General features: G+C 46.2%; 1 protein-coding gene across 2 annotated transcripts in view; it reads left to right on the forward strand.

The window, feature by feature from the left end:
* Window positions 1–399: 399 nt before the first annotated feature.
* The window catches only part of Iqsec2 (IQ motif and Sec7 domain ArfGEF 2), an 81,047-nt gene continuing 53,567 nt past the window's right edge, over window positions 400–27,879 (forward strand). For both annotated transcript variants that reach the window (XM_059250514.1, XM_059250513.1), the window contains exons 1-2: window positions 400–1,139; window positions 23,222–23,251. In XM_059250514.1, coding sequence (XP_059106497.1) covers window positions 433–1,139; window positions 23,222–23,251 — 737 coding nt within the window. In that variant the 5' untranslated portion in view covers window positions 400–432. The remainder of the gene's footprint in view (window positions 1,140–23,221; window positions 23,252–27,879) is intronic.

The raw sequence follows: 27,879 nt of genomic DNA on the forward strand, positions 1-27,879 counted from the left end.
TGTCAGTGCCTTGGGGCTGGTCCAGCTCGGGTGCTGGTGGCCACTGCAGGTGGGGCGCGCGGGGGCGGGTCGGGAGAACTGGGTGGGGGCAGGGGCGGGGGGCGGGCCGGCGGCCGGGGCGGTCCCGCGCGGCCGCGCTGCGCAGTGACTCCGCAGCGGGCGGAGCGCCGTGGGCCGCGTCCTTCCGAGCCCTGGCGGTGGTGGTGGCGGTGACGGCGGCGGCGGCGGCTGCGGTAGCCTCAGCTCCTGCGCCCCGTGCCGCCGGCCCCAGCGCTGTCTCCCGGGCCCCCCAGGGCCCCCGGGCCCCCGAGCCCGGTGCGCGCCCTCGCGTCCCGCCGGCCCCCTCCCCCGGCTGGGCCCGGGGGAGGGTGGCGCCGTGAGCGAGCGGGGACTGGGCTCTCCTGCCCGTTCCCCTGTCCCTGGGCCGCCAGGATGGAGGCGGGGTCCGGGCCCCCGGGTGGCCCGGGATCTGAGAGCCCCAACCGGGCGGTGGAGTACCTGCTGGAGCTGAACAACATCATTGAGAGTCAGCAGCAGCTGTTGGAGACCCAGCGGCGGCGCATCGAAGAGCTGGAGGGCCAGTTGGACCAGCTCACCCAGGAGAACCGCGACCTGCGGGAGGAGAGCCAGCTGCACCGCGGGGAACTGCACCGGGACCCCCTTGGCGCGCGGGATAGCCCTGGCCGCGAGAGCCAGTACCAGAACCTGCGTGAGACCCAGTTCCACCACCGCGAGCTACGGGAGAGCCAGTTCCACCAGGCGTCCCGGGACGTGGGCTACCCGAACCGGGATGGCGCCTACCAGAACCGGGAAGCTATCTATCGGGACAAGGAACGAGAAGCCTCCTATCAGCTCCAGGACACTACCGGCTACACAGCCCGCGAGCGCGACGTGGCCCAGTGCCACCTGCACCACGAGAACCCAGCCCTGGGTCGCGAGCGTGGCGGGAGGGAGGCTGGGCCAGCGCACCCGGGCCGCGAGAAGGAAGCCGGCTATTCCTCGGCGGTGGGCGTGGGGCAGCGGCCACCGCGGGAGCGAGGCCAGTTGAGCCGTGGCGCATCCAGAAGCTCCAGCCCTGGCGCGGGCGGAGGTCACAGCACCAGTACCAGCACCAGCCCGGCTACAACCCTCCAGAGAAAGTAAGGAATGTGTTTGCAACCCCCACCCAACCCTTCCCTTCCCCTCTAGATTCCTCTTCAACTTATCCGGTGGATAAAGTATATGAAGCCCATGCCTGATTCCATTTCCTGCTTCTCCTATCCCAATCGGGAGAAGCCAGGTCCTCCTCAACCAGCTGACATGCTTTCCCTAGCCACCACACACTGGTTTGGTCAGAGGAGTGCAGGCTTTTTTTTTTTTTTTTTTCCTTCAGAACCAAGGCCAGTTAGAGACTAAAGCAATCCCCACTACCTCCTTCCACTTCTTCAACCCCCAGCCGTATCCTTTCTGGAGGATGGATTAAATATTTTTTAGACAGAGGTGGTATCAACTCAAAGCCCCAAAGGAGAGAAACACTCCTACACACCTTTTTTTTGGGGGGGGGGTGCTAATCTTGTCTAGAGGCAAGTGGGGACCAGAATGGATTCTGGCAGCTGAGATCCCTCTGAGGGGAACTGCAGCACATCTTGGCATGGGGGGGGGGGGTGATGGTGGCAAAGATGGGGGAGCAAAGATGGAAGCTAGGCCCTTGGTTAGTTTCTCAAAGTCCAGCTGGTCTCCACCCTTCAAGAAAAACAACACCCATTTAAAGAGCCCTACCAGGAAGGGAAGTCCATAGATCTCCCATCTGTTGGATCAGCTTCAGTTCCGGTGCTGGGGTCTGTACATGTGTCTGAGACAGGATAAGAATATTTTCTGAGTTGATGGGACATGGGCAGGGTCCACTTTTCCCAGATGGATCCCATTGTGTGCCGGTTGGGATAAATGTATTAGGCTGTGAGTCAAGGGCATGAAGGCTCACGGGGATGCCCTGAAGGCTCTCCTATTGCTTTGCTGCTATAGTGGAAAGAACATTGAACTGGGAGATAGGAGAACTGGGTCTCCCTTCCAGCTCTGTTGCAGATTGGCTTTGTGACCTTGACTGAGTCCGTTCTTCTGTCAGTCCATCATTTCCCCTATAGTTCTTTTAGAGGCAAGGTCTGCCAACTGAGATTCAATGGTTATGTTACTAACCCAGCCACACCAAAGAGCAAGTCTGAAGTCCTTTAGCAAATGGACAGGCTTACCCCTCCTCTCACTGCTCAGCTGGTCCTACCATGTGCCACAACTAGTGGAGTGTCTCTTGGAGGCTGGGCTGGGGGTGGGGAAGCCTTCTGCCTCAGGAAATCTGCCGGGAGACAGCTCTCTGCAACTCCCCCATGGTGAGGCAGCAGGCTGGGGTGCTGGGTTGAGATGGCTGGGCCCCAGGAGCAGCAGCTGCAGCTTGAGGGCTTGGCTGGGCTCCACTGCAGTGCACCCTCAGATGAGTGTTGGGGTGGAGGGACAGCCCCAGAATGGGGGCAGAGAAAGACTGGATGGGGCCTCGTGGTCCTTGAGTCTGCTTGCAGACTTCTCTAGAGAGGTCAGGCCTGGGATGGAGGGAGCAGCCTCATTATGTATGACTCCAGGGAGCAGATCCAGGAGCAGTGGGCACATTGAAGATCAAATCAAGAGAACTTTTTAACCTAGCCAGTTGTGATGCAGTAGATTGCTTCAAGGGGTGAGGATGGCGGCTGGCTGGACAGGTCCAGTTGAGGGCCAAAGGGGGTCCGAGAGAGCTGCAAGAAACATATAGTTCCTGATTTGGGCATTAAGCCCAGTGAAAAGACCCGAATCTTCCTCAATTTCAGAATTCTATTGCTCTTAGCTTCTCCATCCTGCAGACATAGGTCTGAATTCTTGGCTGGCTGGAAGCCCATTTGCCCTTCTGCCATTGTTGCAGGCCTGCTTCAGACTCCTTCCTTCTTTTTTGTGCACTTTCCAGGTGGCTTGTTGGAATCTCTTGCATCACATTTCCTACTGGGCTAATAAAGAGGTTTAAATAGCACTTTGAATGTCTCTCAACTACATATTAACTGCTTGCCTATCTGTGATTACTTCATTTGGACTTCACAACAAAGCCCACTCAGTGAGCATCAGCAACTCCATTTTAGAGAAGGAAGAACCGAGGCTACAAGTCGAAGGGGCCTTATTCAAGGTTATGCTACTAGTTGCTAATGGAGCTGGACTAGAGTCTAAGTCTGCCTGTCTTAAAGGCACATTATTTGTTCCCTAGAGCTTAACCACCCAAGGAGTCTTGGCCTCAGGACCTGGTGAGGTACTGAACTGGGAAAAGCCAAGAGAGCCTTAGGTCTCCAGGTTTTGAACTAGAAGAGATGGGTCTGGGATGAGTGGAGGAGTCAATGGGGAGAAAAGACGGCTACCTTCCTCTTTCCCACCTTCCTCCTTGCCGGATGTCAGGAGAACCTGTAGCCATTGCTGTAACCAGTGCTGCTGCGAGCGACTCCCCTGCTAGGCCTGTTCTGGGTTTGTAAGGAGTGGGTGAGAAGGCTGCTGTTGGAAGCGCGGGCAGGCAGGGTGGGAGTTCAGCAGCTGAGGCTGCAGCATTGGGGGAGGACAGGCAGAGCTGCTGGTACAGGCTGGGCTCTGCTGGGCCCCAGGCTCCCTCTGGTGGACAAACTGGGGAGAAATAGGGCCTGGGTCAAGATAGAGCTTTTTGGGAGCCCACTCTGCCTCGGACTCAGTTCTCCCAACCACCCTGTGGATCTCTCACTACCGTCACGTCACAGCCTAAGAAACTGAGGGCTCTGAGAAGTCAGGTCCATCAGAGGTCATGCTACTCACACAACATACACAACATATTCCTGTGAACTTTGCCTTCTTTGCTTTGGGTATCACCCATCCATATCCATACCGGTTACCCAGAACTCCCTCATCCTTCCATACTGCTCTACTGGACAGGTTCCAGGATGCCAGAATCTCTTCTGCCAGGCTCTGGGTGTGGTCTTCCTAGTGTGACAGAAAGCGACATGAATCCCTACCTCCTTCTGGTCACTGGTACATGAGGATTTAGTTGTTTGCTTACTAGTTGTTGACCTGACTAATGCTTATCTTTTTACGTGGAACTGTCACCTCCTGCCGTGATTTTAAAAGAGATCTTTTTGTTGTTAAGCTTGGTCTGATCCCCCCTACAGTTCTGACACCTAGAATGATTTATGGAGGCTAGGACCCACTGCTGAATGTCCCAGGCTGAAGAGAGCTGTGTTCCTACATTTTCTGCATGGGCCTAGCTCCATCTCTGCTGCATGCAGTGGTGGGCTGAAGCCAATATGGTGGTAACCGGCTCTCCTCTGCCCCCACCCACCCTGCAAGCTGGCTCCCATTTGGGTACTGAACCTAGAGGGGCCAGCCTGGTGCGCTTGACATCCCGAGCCATGTGTGTTCTACCACATCACTGCTGAAGTATCATCTGCTGCAGGTGGTGGGGTGTCAGCATGCTCCCGACAGGGCCTGAGGCGAGAGAGAGAGAGAGAGAGAGAGAGAGAGAGAGAGAGAGAGAGAAAACGAGCAAGTGAGAGTGAGCCCAGGGAGAGACTCTGGGGGAAGTCTGGCTCCTTTTGGCATGCTGGATTCTTTCTCTAGGGTGTCTCTCCTTCCTTTCACGAGGGAAACTATTTATTGTCCCCTCCACTGTGTTGTGAGCGTTCTGCTGGTGTGGGAGAAAATGATAATGTTGAATTTAATGAGAATTAGGAGTCTTGCTTCTCTGTCTAGATCTGGGGCAAGAATGGGGTTGTTGTCATCCACAAATATTTCTTGGCTGTGTTCACAGAGCAGGAGGGGCCACCAGGCTGAGCAAACACCATGCTCTTGGCACTTGCAGAGCTCTCTTCCCACCAGCCAGGAAGACAGGGTTGCGGGCTTAGGCAGGGCCATAGACACAGTAGTGAGGAAGAAGTGAACGGAAGGGGGGGGGGTCTCGGAGGACAGAGGGATCAAGCCAGGCAAGGCCACTGGTTGAGGACCCGGGCAGGAGAGGAAGGTGCTTGGAAGCAGTGTGCACAGTCCCTTGATGTCCAGTTGAGATGTGTGGCAGAGGGGAGACCCCAGGCTTGGTGTTTGCTTAACTGCTCTTCCTCCGTCCACCCCTGCCAACTACGGCGTCTACATTTTCTAGGGGCAGAGTAAAGGCCTGGAGCATATGGTGAAGAGGCCATATGTGGACTGAGTGAGTCTCAGCTTTCTGTGTGGTAGGCACTCTCCTGTGCAGCTTTATGTAATGATAGCTAACATTTTTCTACTGCATTTACTGTGTGCTGGGCACTTCGTTCTAAGTGCCTGCCATATAGTCATTCATTCTGTTTTCACATGAATCCTTTCATGTAAATTGTTATTAAGTCCATTTTATGGATGAAGAAACTGGGGTCTAGGAAGGTCAGGTAACATATCCAAGGTTCCTGAGTGAATAAGTGGCAGGACTGCAGAAGAGCTAGTAGGAACCCAGGCGGCTGGGCTCCAGGGTCTGTAGCATTCTTGGCATTCTTACTCATCCGGCAGCCCTGTTTCTTATCTCATTTCCACAGAATCCTTGCCAGGTGGGTGTTATTGTTATCCTCATTTTTCAAGGCAGTGAGTTACACAGCTGGCTGAGACCGAGAGCTGTATGGCTTCCAATCCTTCCGTGCACTGTTGCCCCTCCCGTCGGGGGGTCGGGGGGTGGGGTTAAAGACATGAACTCTAGGCACGACTCTGCCTTGCCTCCCTCCGAGGTTCCCTTTCGAAATCACCTCCCGAGTTTTTCCATGGTGTCCTGAGAGATTACTTCTCTTTTTTCTGTCAAGCCTCTGATAAATCTGCTGGAGCCAAGCCATGTCTGCAGTCTGGCTCCTCTGTTCTCCTTGTCTGTTTCCGTCCACAGATTCCCCTTCCTCTCTCATTTTTTTGCGAATCCCTTTCCTACAGACCATGCCTGAGTTACCCTGGCCGTGTGCTGCCATCAGTAGCCCACCCAGGCCTTCTGATGGCCTCTGGGACGAGGCTAATACCATTCCCTTCTCCTTGGTTGCTTACTATTATTCTGAGGTTGAATTAGCTGTCACCTCTCCTAGCTTTATTTGCTGGTCCTTTTAAAAATAATTATTTTTATTTTATTTTATGTGTATGGCTTTTTTATTTTTGCCTGCGTGTATGTATGTGCACCACATGTGAGCTCATGGAGGCCAAAAGAGGGCACTGGATCCCCTGGAACTGAAGCTTTGAACTGCAGTGGGAGTTGCTGGGAATCAAACCTGGGTCTTCTAGAAGAGCCTTAAGCATTCTTAGCCAGTGAGCCATCTCTCCAGCCCTTGTTGGTCCGTCGTGATGCTCAGTTTATCTCTGACATTTGCAGTGAGAAGTTTAGCCTTTTTATTTTATATTTTAACTTTCATTGTTATTTTATGTGTAGCGGTGTTTTGCCTGCATGAGAAGACATTGGATCCCCTGGGACCACAGTTACAGATTGTGGCTTCTGAGAATTAAACCTGGGTCCTCTACAAGAGCAACCAATGCTATTAACCACTGAGCCATCTCTCTAACCCCAAGTCTAGCATATCTATCTATCTATCTATCTATCTATCTATCTATCTATCTATCTATCTATCTATATTAATCTATCTATCTACCTACCTATCAATCATCTATCTATCTACCTACCTATCAATTATCTATCCATTATCTGCCTATCTACCTGTCAATCTATCAATCTATCAATTAATCTATCTATCTATCTATCTATCTATCTATCTATCTATCTATCTATCATATCTATCTATCCATCCATCCATCCATCCATCCATCTATCTACCTACTTACCTATCTATCATCTATCTATCTATCTATCTATCTATCTATCTATCTATCTATCTGTCATATCTATCTATCCATCCATCCATCCATCCATCTATCTACCTACTTACCTATCTATCATCTATCATCTATCTATCTATCTATCTATCTATCTATCTATCTATCTATCTATCTGTCATATCTTTCTATCCATCCATCCATCTATCTACCTATTTACCTATCAATTATCTGTCTATCTCTCTATCATCTATCTCTCTATCAATCATCTATGTATCTATCTTCTTAGTTGTTCATATCTTGTGCCTCCTACTAGCCTCTAAAACAGTGGTTCTCAACTTGTGGGTCTCCACCTTGTTGGGGTTGCATATCAGATATTTACATTAAATTCATAACAGTAGCAAAATTACAGCAATGAAAATAATTTTATGGTTGGGGGTCACCACAACATGAGGAACAGTATTAAAGGGTCACAGCATTAGGCAGGTTGAGAACCACTGGTCTAAAAGGAGTCAGACTTAACTGACATGTATTGAGTACATGTTCTATATCAGATTCGGTGCTTGGTGCTGGGGGTGTAGCAAAGGAGTGGAAAACTTGGGAATACATCACATAGCAGCTGCTCAATCAATTCTCAGTAGACATAAGGATGTCTGATTAAGTGCTGGTGAACTAATGGCCAGGTCCCTCAGTTTTTCTTTATTTTGGACTCCTGTTGAGAGAAATGTCAACTTCAAATTCCTCTTGTTTTTTTCCTCTTGCTTTCTGGAAGCATGGGCTTAGGGTTTTTCCACTTTTTACACCCAGTGGTCTCCCAGTTGACACAGTGACAAAGAAGCCGAGTTGCATGAGACTTTAGAGGTATACAGGCCAATCTGTTCATCACTCCATCTCCCTAGCAGGCCATGTCTATGTCATGCCACATTCTTGACTCTTGGTGCAAAATCTTCTCTCCTGAATGAACCAGGGAGTCCTATATGGGACCTGTATACACTTCGCCCAAGTCCAGTTACAAGTTGTTTGTTGGCACATTTTTTCATTTCTTTTCCCTTTTTTTAATAGCCATCGGTTTTTATTGAGATCATACGCTAGGCCAGGCACAGCATCTTGAGAGTGGGAGTAGACTTGGCCTCTTTGGCTCGTTCCCTGGCAGGGTCATATGCATCGGTCACAGGAGAGAATGAGGACTAGATGACTTATTTCCTCTTGGCGGGGGAGGATAATTTGCCAAGTAGTCTAGTTTCCCCTGCTCTCTACTGTCTCCCGAAGTGTCCAGTTTTTCCGGACCCTTGAAAGCACGTACACAGGAAGCCCATCTTGGCTACTTAGTAGCTGAAGCTCTGTGGGGCTTGGGAACCCGGAGTACTACCTGGGAGAATCTGAAGGAAGGAGGTGGGATGTTGTGGAACGTAGACTTCATGTGAGTCTTTGAGCATTATTTCACTTGCAGGGCCTGTTTCTATTTTTTCCCTCTCAGCAGTACATGGGGATAAAATTGTTTTTATAACATGTATGATTCATACTAGCCCCCATCCCCTTACCACACCCCCACCCCTCAGTGTGTCAGAAACTTTCCTGCCTGCTCCTCATGTTCATCAAGGTCCTGGTCCGGATGAAAAGCAAGAGAGCCAAGGATAGAAAAGAATAGATGATACTGCCCTGCCCCCTAGAGGCGAAGTGTAACAATCAACGCGAAAACAGTCCCATCATATCCAAAACAAAGATGGCTAGCCAGAGCTACAGGACGGATGGGGATTGTTCCTCTGATGCTTTAGATGTAAATTAATCACCACCATCACCTAAGCGGTACCCTTCACTCATACAAGATACATTTCTATGGTATAGTGTGATTTTTTTTAGACTATAGGTTTTATTTCTTTTTAGTTGGCACATAGAAAGTAGAATGAGGATGTATGAATTTTATGCTTTCTTAAAGTGTTAGGATGACTGTATATTCAGGCCTTATGATTTCCTACTGGATCCCAAGATACAGTGTACTACATTCACCTGAATCAAATGAATGTTTCCTTCTGTATAGCCATGTTAGAATCACTGTCATTAGGGGCTAGTCCTTGGTTAATGTATGTGAGGCCCTGGGTTCATTTTCTGTTGTATTCCCTGAAGAATAATAAACATTGGTCGTGAGGAAGAATTGTGAACAAATTAGTTATTTCCTCTTTAGGGAGGAGCTCAGTTTACTCCCAGCAGTGAAAAAAATTCCTGTTGTTGTATATGATGCAAAGTACCTAAGTGGATCCTCACACAGCCCAACTCAACTGTGCTTGTGCGAATTGAATATGGCCTAGCTAGTCTCAGCACATAGCATGTGTTTATTCATTGGTAAACCTTACCATTACTGATAACTTTCTAAAGCTCTGTGCTGTATGAAGGGAAGGAGGAAGAGGCCAAGGAGACACTCCCCAGAATTCTGAGAGGTTAGGGCAGTGAATATTTGTGTGTCTAGTGCATGTGTCTAGGGCACGTTGCACCTTGCATCCTAACAGGTAGAGTTTGGTGATTTACGCTGCACAGTTCTGGCTTCAGAGTGAAGAAAGCAATTGTGCAGACAGATGCATACAAAGTGATATCCAATGTTGTATTGCCAGTGGGAAGGACAGGAAGTGCCCTAAGGATTGGTAGCTACAGACCATCAGGGAAGGCTTCTTAGAGGAGGTGATCTCTAAATGGAGTTAACTAAGTGAACGAGGACTATATGTGGGTTGTTGGGAATTGGGGGCAAATGGGAGGTTCAGGCAGGGGGAGCAGCCTAAGTACACCCATACACGACGTATGTGCAAAGAAAAGAAAAACTTTTATCAGTCAAAACAAACTAGAGCAGGAGATGGGAGGCAGGGAAGTTCATCAAGGAGGAGGACATTCTGGAGAATTGGTCAGCCTAGATCATGAAGACATAAGGATGACAGTATTTGGAACTTTAAGGGTTTAAACTAGGGAGAGAGGTGCCCATGGCATAGTATATTGAGAGTCACATTTTGGAGCAATCTCCCTAGAAGGGCAGACTGTAAGAGAGATTTGAAAACGTCTTGTGAGGAAGTGCGTGTAACAGTCTCGATGAGAGACTGTAAGATCTGCACTCCTATTCATAAAAGCCAAGACATGAAAGCAGTGAAGATGCCTATTAACAGATGAATCAAGAAAATGTGGTGTATATATACAGTGCAGTTTTATTCATCCCTAAAAAGAATTAAATAATGTCATTTGTAAGAAAAATGAATAGAACTGGAAATCGTGCTAAGCAAAATAAACCAGACTCAGAAAGACAAATTCTGTATTTTTTTATATGCAGAATCTACATTTAGATAGATAGATGGATGGATGCATGCATGCATGGATGGGTGCATGGATGGATGTAGGCTTGGGAAATGGTTCCCTGGGTAAAATGCTTGTACAATCATGAGAACCTGAGATGGAATTCCCAGCACCCACTGAAAAGCTGGGTGTGTTGGTGCCCTCCTGTAGTCCCAGTGCTGGGGACCTGGAGACTGGAGGATTCATGGGCTTTGCCTGCTAGTCAATCTAACCAATCAGTGAGCTCCAGATTCTGTGAGATCCTGTCTTAAGGATAAGGTGGACAACTGTTTTGGAAGACACTCAACATCAACCTCTGGCGTGACCGCACACACCACACACACATGAACAGACACATACACAATTATACATGACATGACAGCAGAAATGGGACTATTTGGAAGGGAGAAGGGGACCAGTGGAGAGAGGAGAGAAAAAATAAGAGGGTGTGTTAGGGAGCTAATATGAGCAAACGACAAAAATATACATGTATGAAAATGATATAATGAGCCTTTAATCCCAGTACTCAGGAGGCAGAAGCAGACAGATCTTTGAGTTCCAGGCCAGCCTGGTCTACAGAGGGAGTTCCAGGACACCCAAGGCTACACAGCCCTGTAGCAAAAAGAAAAGAAAAGAAAGAAAGAAAGTGACACAATGAAACTAATTTTAAAAAGAAAACAATTCGTTAAGAGAGTAGATCTCATGTAAGAAGAAAAGAAAAGAAAAGACCTGCACACTTGGGTGCCGGAGAGAACGAGAGACCGGTGATGACAATAAGCTCTTCAAGTGCCATCAGAGATGGGAACACAGCACACTGCAGGAGCTCAGAAGAACAGCAGCCATTCATGAGCAGCAGGGTTGTAAATGTCGAATGTTTGAGCTGGAAGGGCCTGAAGTATGCAGCTGAAGGCGATTGACTTTACAGGTGAGAAGATTGCGACCAGAAGTGACAAAAGACTGTTTAAGGCCCTGCAAGTGTGCGTAGAAGAAGGCATTCGGACCGGAAGAGTCACTGTAGTACTAACGCCAATGCTCAAAACAGCTTCTGTCGAATGTGCTGCTCTCAAAATCTTAGGATTGTTTTTGTGTTCTACTTATAGAAAAACCAAATGAAAGAAAGAAGGAAACTAGGGCTCCAAGGGATTGGGTGGCTTGTTGGGGGTGAAGCAACAAAGAGGATTCATCTCTTAAAGGGGCTTTTGCTCTAATGGGAGGGAGACTGGTCTTCTGCTCTGATTTGGCTCCTCAGAAACCAAGGTGCTTGATTCATAGCTGGGATAGGAACTCTTTCTTCTTTTTCTCCACCCAGCTCAGGACCAAACTTCTTGCTGCTAGTTTTTGTCTTGCTAGGACTTGTTTGATGTATCTGAGGCAGCTCAAAAGTAATTTCTGGTCTGACAGCCAGGCCTGGCCACCCCTTGCCCCCGTTTCAATTTTCATACAAAGGAGGGCTGTGCTTTTGAGAAAGACAGACTTGTGTTTGAATATAAATGCTGCCTCGACGTGCTGGATGACCTCAGTGAAGCCATTTTATGTTTTATAAGCTTTTAGTTCCTGCTCTTGAAAATGGAATAACAATGCCTACTGCTCAAAGATGAACTGAGATCATTTGAATTGCACTCGCTGATGTTTATACTCAATAAACAATCATTTTTGTTCTCTTTCTAAAATCTCCTGTGGACAGTAATTTGAAGAATCCAGTGCTAGGCCAAGCTTTGCTTTTCCTCAAAATGGTGTATTTTCTCCTTGCCAAGATGGAGCTTTCATCGTTCATTGTATCTTCCTTTATGCCTCAGGCACCAGTTAACTTGAAGTATAGCTCTAACATCTTTGTTGAGCGCTCTTTCTGAGTTCTCATTTTTTGGTTCAATTTCTGGTCTGTCCTTATCTGTGCTCTTGGAATAAATAATCTGAAATCCTTCAAGATTCAGGCAGGTATAAATAATTATTGGGTGTAAGTGGTTGAGTAAATGGAAGGCTGGAAGGGCTGGAATATTTGAAGAGGACCAGAAGGTGCTGCAGGCTGATCTGGTTGAAAAGACAGCTGTATGGATTGTTGTAGGGGGCCAAAGTATTAGTTTAGACCAGTGGTTCTCAACCTTCCTAATACTGCAACCCTTCAATACAGTTCATCATGTTGTGGTGACCCTCAAACATAAATGTTGTGGTGACCCCAAACATAAAATTATTTTCATTGCTATTTCACAACTGTAATTTTGCTACTGTTGTGAATCGTAATGTAAATGTTCGATATGGAGGATATCTGATATGTGACCCCTGTGAAAGGGTTATTCGACACACACACCCCACCTCCCACCCCCCCCACCCCCACCCCCGCCACGGGGTCGTGATCCACATGTTAAGAATCACTGCTTTAGAGTGTCTGGCCCTGTACTTAACCTCTCTTGCTCCTGCTCTAACCAGAAGCAAACGCTGGAGACCAGGACCTCATTCTGGCAGAATCAGTACCCCACTCTGCTCAGAATGTACAGTGTGGAAGACAGAGAACCCAAGAAAGGAAAGGGACTTGGTTTTAGAATTTTAAAAATTATACCAGCCAGTCAAGGTGGCAGCCACCTCAGCTGGAAGGCTGAGGCAGGACAATCCCTTGAGTACAGGATTTCAAGACCAACCTGGGCAACACAGTCAAAAACTTCATCTCAAATATGACAAAAACCAATCAGCACAGCTCAAAGCAGTGTGTATATACAATATTATTTTTATTTTTAATTGACACAATAATTACACATGTTTATTAGATACAATGTGATATTTTAATACATATATATAATATGTAATCATCAGATCAGAGTGATTAACCTATACGCAAACATTTATCATTTCTTTGTGTTGGGGACATTAAACCCCCTCTACGAGCTAATTTGAAATATTCCATTAGTTTTTGTCAACTATTGGTTATCCTCTTGCACTATAGAACAGTAGAAGTTATTCCTTCTATCTAGCACCCAAAAACCATCTTCTTTCCGTCCCCTTCTCGTTCTTTCCAGTCTTGGTAAACACTATACTGTTCTGTATTTCTGAGAGATGAACTTCTTAGCTTCTCCATTTAAGTTAGATTATGCAGCATATATACACATTTTAAAATTAGTGAGTTGTAGAATAAAAAGCCAGTGTCTTGCCAGGTACGGTGGCATATGTCTGTAATCTCAGCTCTTGGGAGACTAAGGGAGAAAGATTTCTGGGGGGAAAAAAAATCCAGGATGGGATATGTAGGGAGAACCTGTCATAAAAAGGCTTGCCTCTTGCTTCTTAGACCCTGGAGGTGGCCATTTCTTTTTGTTGTTGCTGTTTTTTGTTTAGTTTTATTTTTAGACAGAATCTCACTAAGTATCCCTGGTTGGCCTGGAACTTGCTACATATATCAAACTGGCCTCAGATTTGCTAAGCTTGTCCTGCCTTGCCTCCTGATTGCTGCTATTACATGCATGGATTACTATGCCTGGCTCTTGTTTTTTTCAGGCAGAAGCTCATGAAGTCCAGGGTGGCTTTGAACTTGTTATATAGCTGAGGCTGGCCTTGAACTACAGATCCTCCTGTCTCCATTTCCTAAGTATATATGGAATTATAGACATGAGCCCCCATGCCCAGCTGCTGGATATGATCACTTTTATCATTTAGCTTTTCTGGTAGTGACTTCATATCTCTTTTTTTATTATTATTATTATTATTATTATTATTATTATTATTATTATTATGTTTTCGTGTGTGCATGTGCTCTCGTGCCCACAAATGCACACACATGCATATACTATGGCATTTAGAGGCCAAAGGACAGCTCTTTAGAATCAACTTCACCTTGGATTGAGTTCAGGTCTTTAGTCCTGGTGGCAAGCACCCCAAACCTCTGAGCCATCTCACCAGCCCTGTGACTTCATTCTTCTAAGTAGCATGCTTTAACAATTATTTCCTCACTTATCAACTGAAAACATTCTCTCTCTTTTTTGCTATTTAATTTTCATTAACTTTAAAAATTGTACTCAAAGTAATGGATTTAATTATGGGATTTTTATACATACTGTCAACAAATCAATGGGTAAAGAAAAAGTGATGCATATACACATGGAATTTATTTAGCTGTAAAGAAAAATGGAATCATAACATTTGCAGGAAAGTGGATGGAACTGGAAATTGTGAATTTATGCAAAGCATCCCAGATCCAGAAAGGCAGATCCCACACACATGTTTTCTCTCATATGCATATCACATATATGCACACACATACACACACACACACACATATGAGAAAGAGTATAGGTCATATAAAAGGGGACTATGAAGAGTGAGAAAGAGATCTTAAGGGAGGGAGGGGGGAGAAGAAAAAAAGAAGGTAACAGAAAGCTGAAGGAGGGGCTAGCAGAGTGTGAAGAGGACTCAGAGGATGGGGAGAGGTTAGGGAGGGGAGTAGAGAAGAGGATTAACAAAAAGATTCGTTAAAATTTCTTTTAGCTTATTTGTTTGTAACACTGAATTCCTTTCCCCATCTCAAATTGTGATAGTTTTCTCTCCTATATTCTCTTTTTAAAATAATTTATTTATTTTTATTTTATGTGCATTAGTATTTTGCCTGCCTGTATGTCTGTGCCGGGTCTCCCGAAACTGGAGTTACAGACAGTTGTGAGCTACCATGTGGGTGCTGGGAATTGAACCCGGGTCCTCAGGAGGAAGAGTCAGTGCTCTTAAGCGCTGAGCCATCTCTCCAGCCCCCCTATTTTCTGCTTTACAGATACCTATTTTCTGCTTTACAAACTATGACTGAGTTAATAGAAACTCTTACGGAGATGTTTGTATATCCAGAATCACTTGTGCACTCACTGGTCTTATTTGGTGATCCAGCAGGGAGATGATTGTTATAATGGGTGTCCTTCAAATACCAAAATAAAAAGCAGTTTAGTTGGGGTCACTAAAATGTCATTAGATACTCTAATGCATCCCTCATAGTTTAATTCCTTTCTCCAGCAGCCCTGTGACATTTCGCCTCTGCATAAATGCCAGGCAGCTCGTGTTCTGAGTGCAGCACTTAGGGTGGCAAGGAAGGAATGATTTTGTTTATTATGATTATTATGATGATGATGATTATTATTATTGTGTGTGTGTGTGATGCATGTGGATGTGAGCACAAGCACTCTCATGTCATGGTGTGCATATGGAGGTCAGCGCACAGCTTTCAGAAGTCAGTTCTCTCCTTCCATCGTGCAAGGTCTAGGGAGCAAATGTCCATAGCAAGTACCTTCACATGCTGAGCCATCTCCCTGGGCTGAAAGGATTTGGTATGTTGTCAGTTCATACCTTGTCATTTGCCCCCCTGGTGATGTCTGCCCCTCTCCGTACATGCCAAGGCTAAGTCTAGCTAAGCTCTCCTGGACTAAGGGTCTCCCTCCTTAGCTGCAACCCCCTACCAGGGTTGGCTCTCCTTCAACTCTGCTAGCCCTCTGTTTAATTTTTTTCTTCCAGAAATTTGTTGAAATCTCTTACTCCCTGATGATACCATCTTCTCCCATCTTTCCTTATATGAGTTCATACTTAATGTACTTATTCCTTTACTTTTGTTTTACTGCAGGGAGAGAGGAGATACACATTTATGCTCTTGAGTTGTAGGCTTTGGTTCTAGCTGATTGAAACTAGAAATTATTAGTAACTCCACATTCCTAATAGCCAAGCTTAGATGAGCTTGTTTTGACCCTATGTTACTGTTGGCCATGAACATTCATCTAGCACTCCTGGTTCATCCCTTTCCTTAACCTCCTCTGTCCAGACTATAGAGTCAAGGCGCCTCAGCTGCGGAACAGATACCTGGGCTCTGTCCCCATTCTGGTTATTGCATCCGTATGACGCCTTCAAGCCTTCTCCTTCATCTCCCTGGGTGCCTCATCTGTGACTTGATAGGCTTCTGGTCTGCTGTGAGCCAGGCTTTTCCGGCATTGGCTAGGTGTTTGGAGGGCAGCCCATTTTTTTATTCCAGCAGTGAAAGCAGCTGGGCCAGAGATGATTCCCAAGTACACCGGAAGGGGCTTGGAGGCCGAGTTTAGGCTTCTACAACAGAAGACTTGCTCTGGTTGCTCCCCCTTTCACCCACACTTTTCCATCATGGCTGAACTTCCAACAGAGACGGGGGGGGGCAGGGGTTAGAAATTAAGGACAATAGAGCCAGTTCCTTTTTCCTGACCCCCCCATTCATCTGTAACGTCTGTACCAACCCCCACTTTCTTTTTTGGGTGCTCCCTTTTCTACATCTTCTAAAAGGGCTTGCTGGGGCTGGAAAGATAGCTCAGTGGTGAAGAGCACTGGCTGCTCTTCCAGAGGACCTGACTTCAATTCCCAGCACCCACGTGGTGGCTCACAACCATCTGTGCCTCCAGTTCCAGGGGATCCAACCCCTTCTTCTAGTCTCTGATGGTACCAGGCACGCACATGGTGAACAGACACATATACAGGCAAAACATCCTACACATAAAACAAAAATAAATCTAAAATAAATAAATCATAAAAGTGTTTGTTAAATGTTTCTGATTTAGGGTGCCTTGAGCTATGCTTGTGTGGAGGGGAGATGGGCGACAGGTGAGGATGGTCGGTCAAGTCTGCAGGCTGGTATGGGAGATGAAGTGCCTCCTGGCTCTGGTGTGACAGAAAGGCGCAAAAGTTGTGGCAGTTAAAGGCATTTGTTGTGAGCGTGTATGATGACACATGCTGACTCAGGAGGCAGAGGCAAGAGGCCCACAAGTTCCCCGTAAGCGTGCACTGCATAGCAAAATCCTGTCTCAAAAAGCCAAGCCATCAGACAAATACAGATTTTAAACTCATATCCACCACTTATTGGCTGGGTGGTTGTGGGTAATTCACATTGCTCCTCCAAGCTTCGGTTTCTGTATCTGTACGATGAGAACTACCTTGTACAGATGTTAGGGAAATAGCATGAGTCCTGGACCATTATAAACACGTTATAAATAGTACTGTTGTTATTATTTGGGTTATTGTAAGTTTGGCCATGATAAAAACCAAGAATACCTGCTTATTATATTTATTATGATTATATAATGCTTGTTTAGGATTAAAAGTAGGCATACCTTGGGTGAAGCCTCCCTGGTGCTTCCCAGCAATTATAAGGCAAAGTTCATACCCTGTTGTATGGTCTTTAAGTCTTTGGTTGTAGTCTATTGGTTTTCTTCAAGATATAAGTACAATGTGATCTTTGTCTCTTTAGTTCTGGAACATGACATTTAAAAAGCGATAGCCCTGTGTAGTGGTACATGTTTATAATCCCAGTACTTAGAAGGCAGAAATGGGAGGCACAGGACTTCCTGGCCAGCCTGAGCTACCTGGTGAAATCTTGTCTCAGAAGAATAAGAATAAATACGGACAAATATTTAGTCGGGAGTATGACTCGATCTTTACCATCATCACCACCATTAGCATCACCTTTTTTACTCCAGACTTGTTCAGAGAGTTATGTTGAACAAGGACCATAGAAAAACTAAAGACCCTTTCTACATAGTGGGTTTTTTTTTCTCTAGAAGCATTTAACATCTTTTCTTGAATCCTTGGTGTTTTGAAATGCCATAGCGGCATATCTCAATGTGGGGCTTTGTTTTGTTTTATCTCGTTGGCCTTTCATTCCTTCGACTCTGGGAAACATTCTTACATTGTGTCTTTGAGCATTTCCTTCCTGCTGCTTCCTCCATTTTCTATTTCTGGAACCCCTATTGTTAGATGGAGGAATTCCTCAATTAATCCTCTAATTTTCTCATCTTTTCTCTTCTGTCGTCCTCTTTATTGTGTTATTTTGTTTCCTAGGATATCTCTTCACCTTGTATCTTCTATCCCGCTGACATTTTTATTCTGGCTCTCGCTATTTTCATTTCCCAGATTTCTTCATTGTCTTTGTTCCTTCCAGATTCCTTCCTTGGTTTGTTTTCTTGGTCCATCTGCCTTCCAGGTTGGTGGTCTCCCTCACATAGCTTTGCATCATACAGTAATCTTTGATTGCCTAGAACTTCGTTTCCTTTGAAAATAATGACTTTTATTAAGGTTTATTTAACATAAAACAAAATATACCTAGCTTGGGGGCTGGAGAGATGGCTCAGCAGTTAAGAGCATCTGTTGCTCTTTCAGAGGACCCAGGTTCAGTTCCCAGCACCTGCATGGCAGTTTATAACCACCTATAACTACAGTTCTAGGGGATCTGGTCTCCTCTTCAGGCCTCTGCCAGCGTCAAGCATGAACGCAGTGCACTTGCATACATGCAGACAAGACATTCATACACATGAAACTAAATAAACCTTGGAAACAGAAGCCCTAACTTAAGTGTCTCTGCATGATGACGCTTTGAAAAGGGTTCCCATGACACTACACAGGTGCACAGAAGCTGTGTGCACCCGACTTTGCTGTTGGAAGTGGGAGAGTAAAAGGACATTAGGGTCCCACCATTTTCCAAGGAAGATCCCTTTGCTTTTAGCTCTATTTCACCCCATCTGCCACTGCACCTGGTGCTCTCAAATCCAAAGCCTCCGGTTGCTGGGATGGTGCTGGAGGTGGAGAGAATCTGACTGGACAGCATTGAGGACAGCATTGCAATTCACTGTTTTAAGCTTTATCCCTCACTCTGCCTTCTGAGGTGTACAGTACCTCCAAACCCTGAGCACTGAAGAAGTTCTGTAAGTGGAATGGTTTACTTCTGGTCAGCATCCTAGACTTTGTCCTTCGGTCTTTTTTTTTTTTTTTTTTTTTTATTTACTCACATTTTAGTGGTATTTGGGAAGTAACAGAGACAAATCAGTTTATTCAACTCATTGTGTTTAAGTGAACATTCCCTTCTTCATTCTAGCCAACTAGTATTTATTCATCTTCCATGACTCATATAGGCACCATATCCTCAAAGAGTTTATGATCAGGTCCATGGAGTGGGTTAAGGAGACCCTTCTCTGTTCTTCCTTGATATCCGCTTCTTCTCTCCCTCTCAGCCATCATCAGCATGTTCTGAAATTGCCTATTTCAAGCATGACTGACACATCTTCTGGTGGTCTGGAGCTATGCCTCATTTCTTCTCATAGCTCTAGCTTGGGATCCGGTTCCTAGAAGTATAGAGTGAATATGTGCTAATGGAATGAATGAATGACTATAAAACCAGACATAGCTAGAGGGAATGACCAGCTAGAAAGAGAACTAAGCTGGATGCAATTGCTCCTATATAAAGTTAGTGTCCTAAAAGCCATGTGTTACTTTAAAGCTATGTGCGAAAGAAAGTTTACCAAAGCACAATTTAAACCAATGGAAAAACATACCTGCTTCTATTCTCTACACTCAGAGGATGGTTAACTACATCATGACAAATAAAAATAATGATCTTGAAGACTATGTAGTACAAGGGGAAACATGTAACAGAAAAAGCAATAAAAATCATACAACGCAAAATCATTTCTCCTACATGAAGAAATGCAGAGAAGGAGAGGAATAGAGCAACTGTTCGTCGGAGTGGTCGTTGTCTCTGTAATGTCATTATGCACATTTTTTCCTCTCTTTTCCCATGGGTTCCTAGATTCCTAATGTAAGAATGCATTCAGTGCACATTTAAAAAAAAAAGCTGTTCAGAAGTGAAGATCAATATACCAAAAGAGCTATGAATGAAATACCCCAGTGGATAGCCTGGGAATCAGTGTATTTGTTTAGTGGTGTTTGCACTGAAAGCTGCATACGTCACTAGGCACACATTCTGAAGGCCTTGGCCCTTCGGGCATCCCTACTCCCTGAACTGCAAAGCAGGACCTAGCTAAGGAAGCCAAAGGAGGCGGATCTTGGGCTCTATTTATTACAAATCCCAGTATCATGAACTGTACTGAGAAACAGAGGCCTGGGCCCCAAACTTCAAAGACCCCTCCCCACCAAGCAAGTACATGTGGAGTCAAGGAGCCATACTCATTAGGACCCCATCTCTTCTAGACCATACTCTAGGTATCTGGAACTTCAATTCCCTGTCCAGATTTCTCAAGCTTACCTTTAGGAATTGTAGTCTTATTATCCAAGTCTACTCATTAGGCCCAAGGTTAGCCTAAGGAGAAAAGGGGACACACAAATAGATATGAACATTGGGGCTGATGTGTGTGTGTATGTGTGTATAAGACAGACAGACAGACAGCCATTTCCTTCTACTGACTTGAGTGTAAAAAAAAAAGTGGGGTGTGGTCCCTGGGTCTTTGGTTCCACATGTGGACAGTTGACTCTAGTTGATAAAAGAAATAAACTTGGGGGTTCTGAAGAAAGTTATTTTTTTTTTGAGACAGGGTTTCTCTTTGTAGCTCTGGCTGTCCTGTAACTCACTCTATAGACCAGGCTTGCCTCAAACTCATAGAGATCTGCCTGTCTCTGCCTCCTGAGTGCTGGAATTAAAGGTGCCAGGGCACCACTGCCTGGCAGAAAGTAAATGTTTTAAAGCCTAAAGAGTGCTTAGAAGTCAACTAACACAGCTCCATCATTTTACACATTGAGGATCAAAAGTCCAGAGAGGTGACTTACCAAAGTTAATACTGCCTGTTAGGGACCAAATCATAATATATCCTATCTTCTACCACTTTATACTCTTCCCCCAGAAGAATGGTGGCCCAGCTTCATGAAGTAGGAGGCAGATTGACCATTGGTCAAAGTGTACTGTTCCCTGAAGAGGTGCCAGATAGCACTATATTGATGATTGTTGTTCCAGAGTTTCTATTGATGTGATAAAACACCATGACCTTTGGGGGAGAAAAGTTTATTTCAATTTACACTTCTACATTACAGTCCATCACTAAAGGAAATTGGGGCAGGAACTGATGCAGAGGCCATGAAGGAACACTGCTTTCTGGCTTGCTCCCCTTGGCTTGCTCAGCCTGCTTTCCTATATATCCCAGGGCCACCTGCCCAGGAGTGGCACCACCCCTAATAGGCTGTGTCTTCTCACATCAATCATTAATCAAGAAAATGTCACATAGACTTGGACTACAGGCCAAGTTTATGGAGACATTTTCTCAATTAAGATTCTCTCTTCCCAAATATGACTAGGTTTGTGTCAAATTGACAAAAACTGACCAGCATTATTGTTATCCATATACAATATACTAAATGCTTAGTGATAGATCCATGAGGTGGGATTCACCCCCACTTTGGATCTTATGATGCTATGTCCTCCAAAACTAGAAAGAATCAGTTCCAATCTGAGAAGAAGTGGCTAATATACTCTGCATCAGGACTTGGACATTTCCCCCAACCCTACTGCCATCTTGAGAACTGTGAAACATCAGAGGAATATTTTAGAAGCAGAGATACTATGATTGGTACATAGTAGATGCTCAATGATGGTTCATGATGATAATGATGAAGTTAGACTCCTTGAGTAGGTAGTTGTCTTCCCAGGTTAGAGCCTAGGGTATAGTGTGAATAAATGTGTTCAGGATTTTGAGATGGGTGCTTGTAGACTCTGGAGCGGGGGATTAGTGTTAGAGATGCTGAGGGTTCTGGCTTCCATTCTTTAGGCATCTGGGGAGTCATTCAAGTTTGGCTCCTCAGACTTGATACCTGAGAATAACTGAGCTGGGATTCTAGAAGCCATCTTGTTGCTATAGAGTGTGATGGAAAGTTTGAATAACTGTAATAAGGTGCGCTGTGGCCTTGGTTTTCCGTCCCTTTAAGGGGACAAAAAAGGCAACAGATTGGTACCACTGTTATCAGATGAACATGCACCAGGTGTCAGGCCCTTTGATCCTCAAAGTCATTCCATGAAGGGAGGGTTCCTTGCCACTTCCCCATACTGCTCCATTTACTGAGTGAAGAATTTGAGGTCCTAGATAGCAAGGTGACTTCTTCAGGATAATGTGGCTAGTAAGCAGTCAGACTCATTTAGCACCCTGATGCTTGCCTGCCCTGCCTTGCTGGAGTAAGCGTGTGCGTGTGTGTGTGTGTGTGTGTGTGTGTGTGTGTGTGTGTGTGAGACACACACTCACTCTCTCAACAAATGCTATTCTAAAATCATCTTCTCAATGTACATATAGATAACACCCCCCCCAAAAAAAAAAACCCTAAGATTATATCTTGGATTGTTCAGTGGAGGACAAGTCTCATGTGTTCATCTCTGTGCCTTTTCCAGTTTAGCCTGGAAGAGGACCAGAGGTGTGGGGTGAAGAGGGAGGGAGACTACTCCCCACTACTCTCCCACTTCCAGGGGTCCTGGTTCTCCTTTCTCGCCTCTTCTGCTCCCAGTATAACAGCTTCCCTGTCCTGGCTTCCATTACATAAGCATGTGCACACATACATGCACACATAATAGCCATGGGACTGCTTGCACAGGCATGTGCTCCCCGCAGAACACACATTCTTCCCCCCAGGAGGAGGAGGAGTGAGGGGAAGGGAGTGGTCCTGGTTTTGCTCATTTCCTGGCTTTTCTTAGAGCTGGCCCTCACTCCATTCTCTTTCACCCTTCTTTTGCATCTGGGGCCACACATAATGAAGAAGACAGCCCAGTATAGTAGAAAGGAACCCAGCAGCTGACTCATTTACCCGCTCAGCTTCATTCTCTTCATCTGGAAAATAAGCAGGTTGGACTAGGCAGTTGGCAAACCCTATTGTATCTTGTTAATAATATCTGGCATTTGTCTGCTTGGTTCCAAAGAGCTTAATCATCCCGGCAGCTCTTTGAGGATCAACCTTGTGTTACTGGGGAACTGAGGGAAACTGAGGCTCAGACTCAGAAAAATGAAGTAGCTTGCCTAAATCACAGGGATAGTAAGTAGCAGAGACAATATTTGAACCTGGCTGTCTCTGGCTGCTTCTCAGGCCACACTCCAAGAAAAGCCACACTCGTTGTGATTGCTGCTACCTCCTTGACTTTACACACCTCCAGTGGCCCTTTGCTTGCTTACCTAGGCAACCAGTCCTTCTCCCTGCTGCTCCAACTGACCTAGCACTCACCACCATGGCCTTTGCACTTGCTGTTCTCCATGGATGAAACACGTGTTCATGCTTTCATGACATATGTTGGACCTCAAGGTAGGGTAGGGGAAAGAGTGGTGAGCCTATATTGACTGTTGTTTATTTCCTGTTTCTCTTTCAGATCTGATGGTGAGAATTCCAGAACAGTCAGGTCAGTATCTCATTTCTTTAGTAGTACTGGGGGGGGGGGGGCTGGGCCTGGGGTGGAGGGTTTTTCTGGCTGTTACTTTGGGATCCATGGGCAGGGGTCAATGGCAGGGTTCTTTCCCCATTGGTATTAGAGGTGGGTGTGGAGTGGAAGGGAGGCCAGGGAGAACATGGCAGGCATAGACATGGTGGTGTTAAAGACCATTATTCAGTCTTCGCAGTCCTAGGGGACTTGAGAGCTTTGGCACACAGTGCAGGGGCATGTAAGAGGCTGATCTCTGGGATGCCAGCTTCAGACCCAGGAAGTTTTCTACTTTCTTCTTCCAGGAAAGAAGGGAACAATGGATGCTGGGCTTGCCTGGTCTTATTTTCCCTCTCTATCCTGAATTCTGGCAGTCTCAAGTGATGGGACTTAGATTGACTTTAGATGTGATACATTCGAGACATTAGAACTATATATGGTGATGAGGAAACATTTTTTTTTGCATGCTTGGTTAAAAGTTTATAAGCTTTGGTAAGGTGTAAAGGTTATCAGCTGAGGAAGAAGAGGTAAAACTGGACTAGGACTGGAGCTCTTTGTGCATCCCTCTGGCCCTCATCCGTCAGAAACCCCATGAAGTCAGAAGTGTCAAAAATAGAGGTAATGTAGGGATGGTGAGGGGGTTCAGGGTGTGCTCTAGTCTTAGCATCTGGACTGGGAACTATGGCTTTTGAAATGAGATGGGCCCAGGCAGTAGAGGCACACAGTGGGGACAGTCAATGCTCTCCAGGCCTGAACTAGTAAAGATGACCTATTTGTGATGAGTAGGAAACAGTTCACTTAAGGAGTCGTTCTTCCTTCTGAGTGGACCAACTGGAAAAATGGGCCCTTTCTTGTGAATCTTGCTCACCAGGCTTTCCGGGTTGGTGAACACAGAACAAATGGGATGTGAACCCCCATTCACTACCTCTCAGCTGTAACCCCTAGGGTGGGGCACAGCTTGTCCAACCATATGTAACAGCACTGTTCCTGTCATACAAGTTAGTGGATATGAGCCGGGGTCAGAAGTTGCCTGTGTATAGACAGTCTGTCCTAGCATCTCTTGCAGGAGGTCTGGGGTGAGCACATTGGTGCCCAGGTCCAAGGGAAGGGCTGTGTGTGTTTGGGGGGGGGGTGAGGGGAGACACATGCTGAGGCCAACATTAAATCAGTGAGAACGTGGTGGATATAGTCAGCCCTGGTGTCTGGGCAAGAGGTCTGTGATGGCACATAATTAATCCTCGCATGCAGCCGAGGAGCATGGCCAGGCACAGTTTGTTCTAGCACTTAGGAGGGCACTTGTTTAAGAAAGGGCATAGATCTCAATGTCCTTACCATGGGCTTGAAGAAAGGCAACCTGGGATGACCTCAAGCCCAGGCCTCCCATAGCATCTCTGTTGATGTGCCTGCTAACTTGTGGAGGAACCAGACTGAACACATCTCTAGTTGTCAGCTCCTCCCCGCTGGGGAGTTCCTGGAACCTTTAGCTCATGGTATTTAATAATAACCATAATCATGAGTCACATGATGGCATATGTTGGGTCTTAATAACTTACAGAACTTGTCAAGGATTTGTTTTATTTGATCCACCCAGTGACACTGTGGATGGAACCTGTGCTGGCCTTATCGTCTGTGTTTTATAGTTGAGGAAACAAGCCAGGATTCAAACTCCAGTCTGCTTGGCACCAAGCCCAGATTCCTGCCTATACTGTCACTATAAGACTTCTTGACAGCTTTGTAGATGATGATCATCCTTGCTATCACCCAAATATTAGTAATCATAATAATTATCATTGATTCTTCATATACTAATCACTCTAAATATGATCTTTTTTTAAATGCTCACAGCAGCTGCATTAGGCAAGGATTATGATGTCTGATTTACAAATGATGGAAAGGAACCTGGTATGGTGGTGCATGCCTTTAATGGTGGTGCACTCGGAAGGCAGAGGCAGGTGGATTTCTGTGAGTTCAAGGCCAGCCCAGTCTACAGAGTGAGTTCCAGGACAGCCAGGGCTGTATAAGTGAGACCCTGTCTCAAAAACAAAACAAAGACAAACGAGGAAGAGGAGATCCCAGGATGGGCAGTGCCTCACCCAGGGAAAGAAGATCAGTGGGGTAGGGTGGCATTCCTCTGATTCATACCCTGGACTCTCTGGTTCTGAAGCTAGTGTTGACTTTACTCCAATTTGTTTCCTGGTGTGTATACTGGGTTCATATTCAAGGAGGCTATAGCAGCTTTGAGGCCTCAGCAGGCCACTCCAACTCAGGCTACAGAGTAGCTCTAGGGCAGCAGAAGAGCCTATAGCAACAGCACATATAAAACAAGGTCTCACGGAATAGTGAGTCGACCCTTTCATTTGGAACCACAGTTGGATGGGGCTCTCTGAGGATACTTGCAGACCCCACATATAACTTCTCAAGTTCACTACAGTTAGGGAGTGTTTCTTGAAGCAGGTGGTGTCAAAGCAGACTGGGCTGCAGAGGACTGATTTCACAGAAGGAGAGCCCATGGATGTAGAATCAGCATGAGTAGGAAAGCAAGGGATGTGTTTAAAGCCAGGGACCAGTCAGCTGGAGTAAAACAGATGTGGGCAGGAAAGAACAACTTCTAAAGGTCAGAACCCTGATTGGGTCAAGGATGTGTCACAGATCTCTTCAGGCATGTCCTGCCTTTTGGCTCTATGACATGATGTTGTCATCTACAAAGTCCACACACACAAGAACCATGTAAACTGATGTTTACAAAACAATGCAAAAACAATCTCATAATAGCAGATGGGGAGATGGCTCATTTGGTAAAGCGCATGCTATGTAAGCATGAGGGCCCCAGGCTGATGCCTAGAAGCCATATAAAAAGCTGAGCGTGGCGGCATGCTCTGGTAATTACGCTGGTAGGGAGACAGAGATCCCTGGAGCTCGCTGGCCAGCCATCTTAACAAATCAGTGAGAGGCTCTCTCTCAAAAATAGAGAAGAAGAGCAATTGAAGAAGACATCTATTATCAGCCTCTGGTCTTCACACACACACACACACACACACACACACACACACACACACACACGTCCATGTGTACCCATATACATATGTATCTACAAACACACACACAACCAATCTCATAATGTTGTAAATAAGTTCACAATTTTGTGTTGGCACCATTTATAGCTATCCTGGAGTATAGGCAGCCTATGGGCTACAGGTTGTACACACCTGAGTGTACACACACTCTGTGGCATAAAAAGGGGTAGAAACTTTGGATCCAGGCTAAGGGCTCCATTTTGGGCTAGGTTGCTTTCCAGTTTTTTTGACTCAGCCTATCTGTTTGTCTCTTGTAGAACCCCAGTTTCCTCATCCAGGAAGCACCTGCATTCATGAGTGTGTACATACATGGGTGCATGTGTGGCTGGAAAAGAGTTAGGCGAGCCAAGAAGAAAACTAGGCCTTAGCTAGTGTGAAAACTGAATAGCAAGGAGTGACTAGGGTAGGTAGACCGCAGACCACCCCATGTTAGGGCCGAGTGCAAGAGTATAATTAAAGCTGAACAGCCGGTGATGGGGCAGGAGGGCAAAGATGGATGTCTGGGTTTCCTGTGTATCCAACAGAATTTGTCAGACCTAAAGTTACCTTAACCTGAAGTCCAGAGTGAGACTGGCCATAGCTACAGATCACAAAGCTGTCAGCACAGCCTGCTTCCTAGTGGTCTGATTTTTGCCGTCACTTAAATCTCTGGTCCTTTGTTTCTCTTTTATAAAATGGGAACGATGGTTCTGATTTCTCTGAGTTGGGGGAAGTTGAAGTAAAGCTATGCTCAGCGTCAAATAGCGGCTCAACCAGTTGTGCTCCCCAGCCTCTCTTAAAGTGACTGTGTGATTTAGAGGCATGCTGCAAAATGTGGACAAGTGTAGAACTTAAAACCAGACAGGCAGGAGGGGCTAGATTGTTCCCATCAGCAGAAGATGAGGGAGTCCCAGCTGTCCCGGAGGCAATCATGGCTGTAAGAGGTCAGGCTGGAACTCCATGGCCCCGGGGACCAGGCTGAGGTTGCTAGGCATAATAAGAGCAAGAGGAGGTGGCCTGTTGCTAGGGAAGGAGGGAGGGGGTAGGGGAGCCACTGACACCCTCAGAGCCAGGGACATCCCCATGGCAACAGAAGCCACTGATGTCTGGAGAAGTGGGAGGAGGAGCAATGGCTGGCTCTGTTCCCAGAGGAGGCCTCCCACTCTGGGCCTCAGTGTCCCTATCTGTCCCACTGAGAATTTGGTTTAGGTAATTTGGAAGATTCTTCCTTGTTTTGACCTCCTAGGTTGACTAAGATGACTAAGACCTTACAATCCTCCCTTGGCTCCCCCATTCACATATCTGAGATACTCCCAATCCCCAGAGCGGCCCCAGCTGTGTCCAGTTCTTCCCTCCCATATGCTTCCTGTTCAGCTCTGCCTGGCTGCCCACCCTGCCCAACTCTCTGTTCCTACTGCTTCCTGTGCCTCCAACCTTGTTACTTACTGCCTGCAACACGCTCTCTGGCTGTGGGAAGCCTGGCCCTCATCCACCCAGACTGCTTCCTCCGTCCTAGGCTTCCCAGGCGTCAAAGGTCTGGGCCCCTCTTGCTACCTA

The sequence above is a fragment of the Peromyscus eremicus genome, chromosome X (assembly GCF_949786415.1).
Source record: "Peromyscus eremicus chromosome X, PerEre_H2_v1, whole genome shotgun sequence".
NCBI classification, from domain to species: Eukaryota; Metazoa; Chordata; class Mammalia; order Rodentia; family Cricetidae; genus Peromyscus; species Peromyscus eremicus.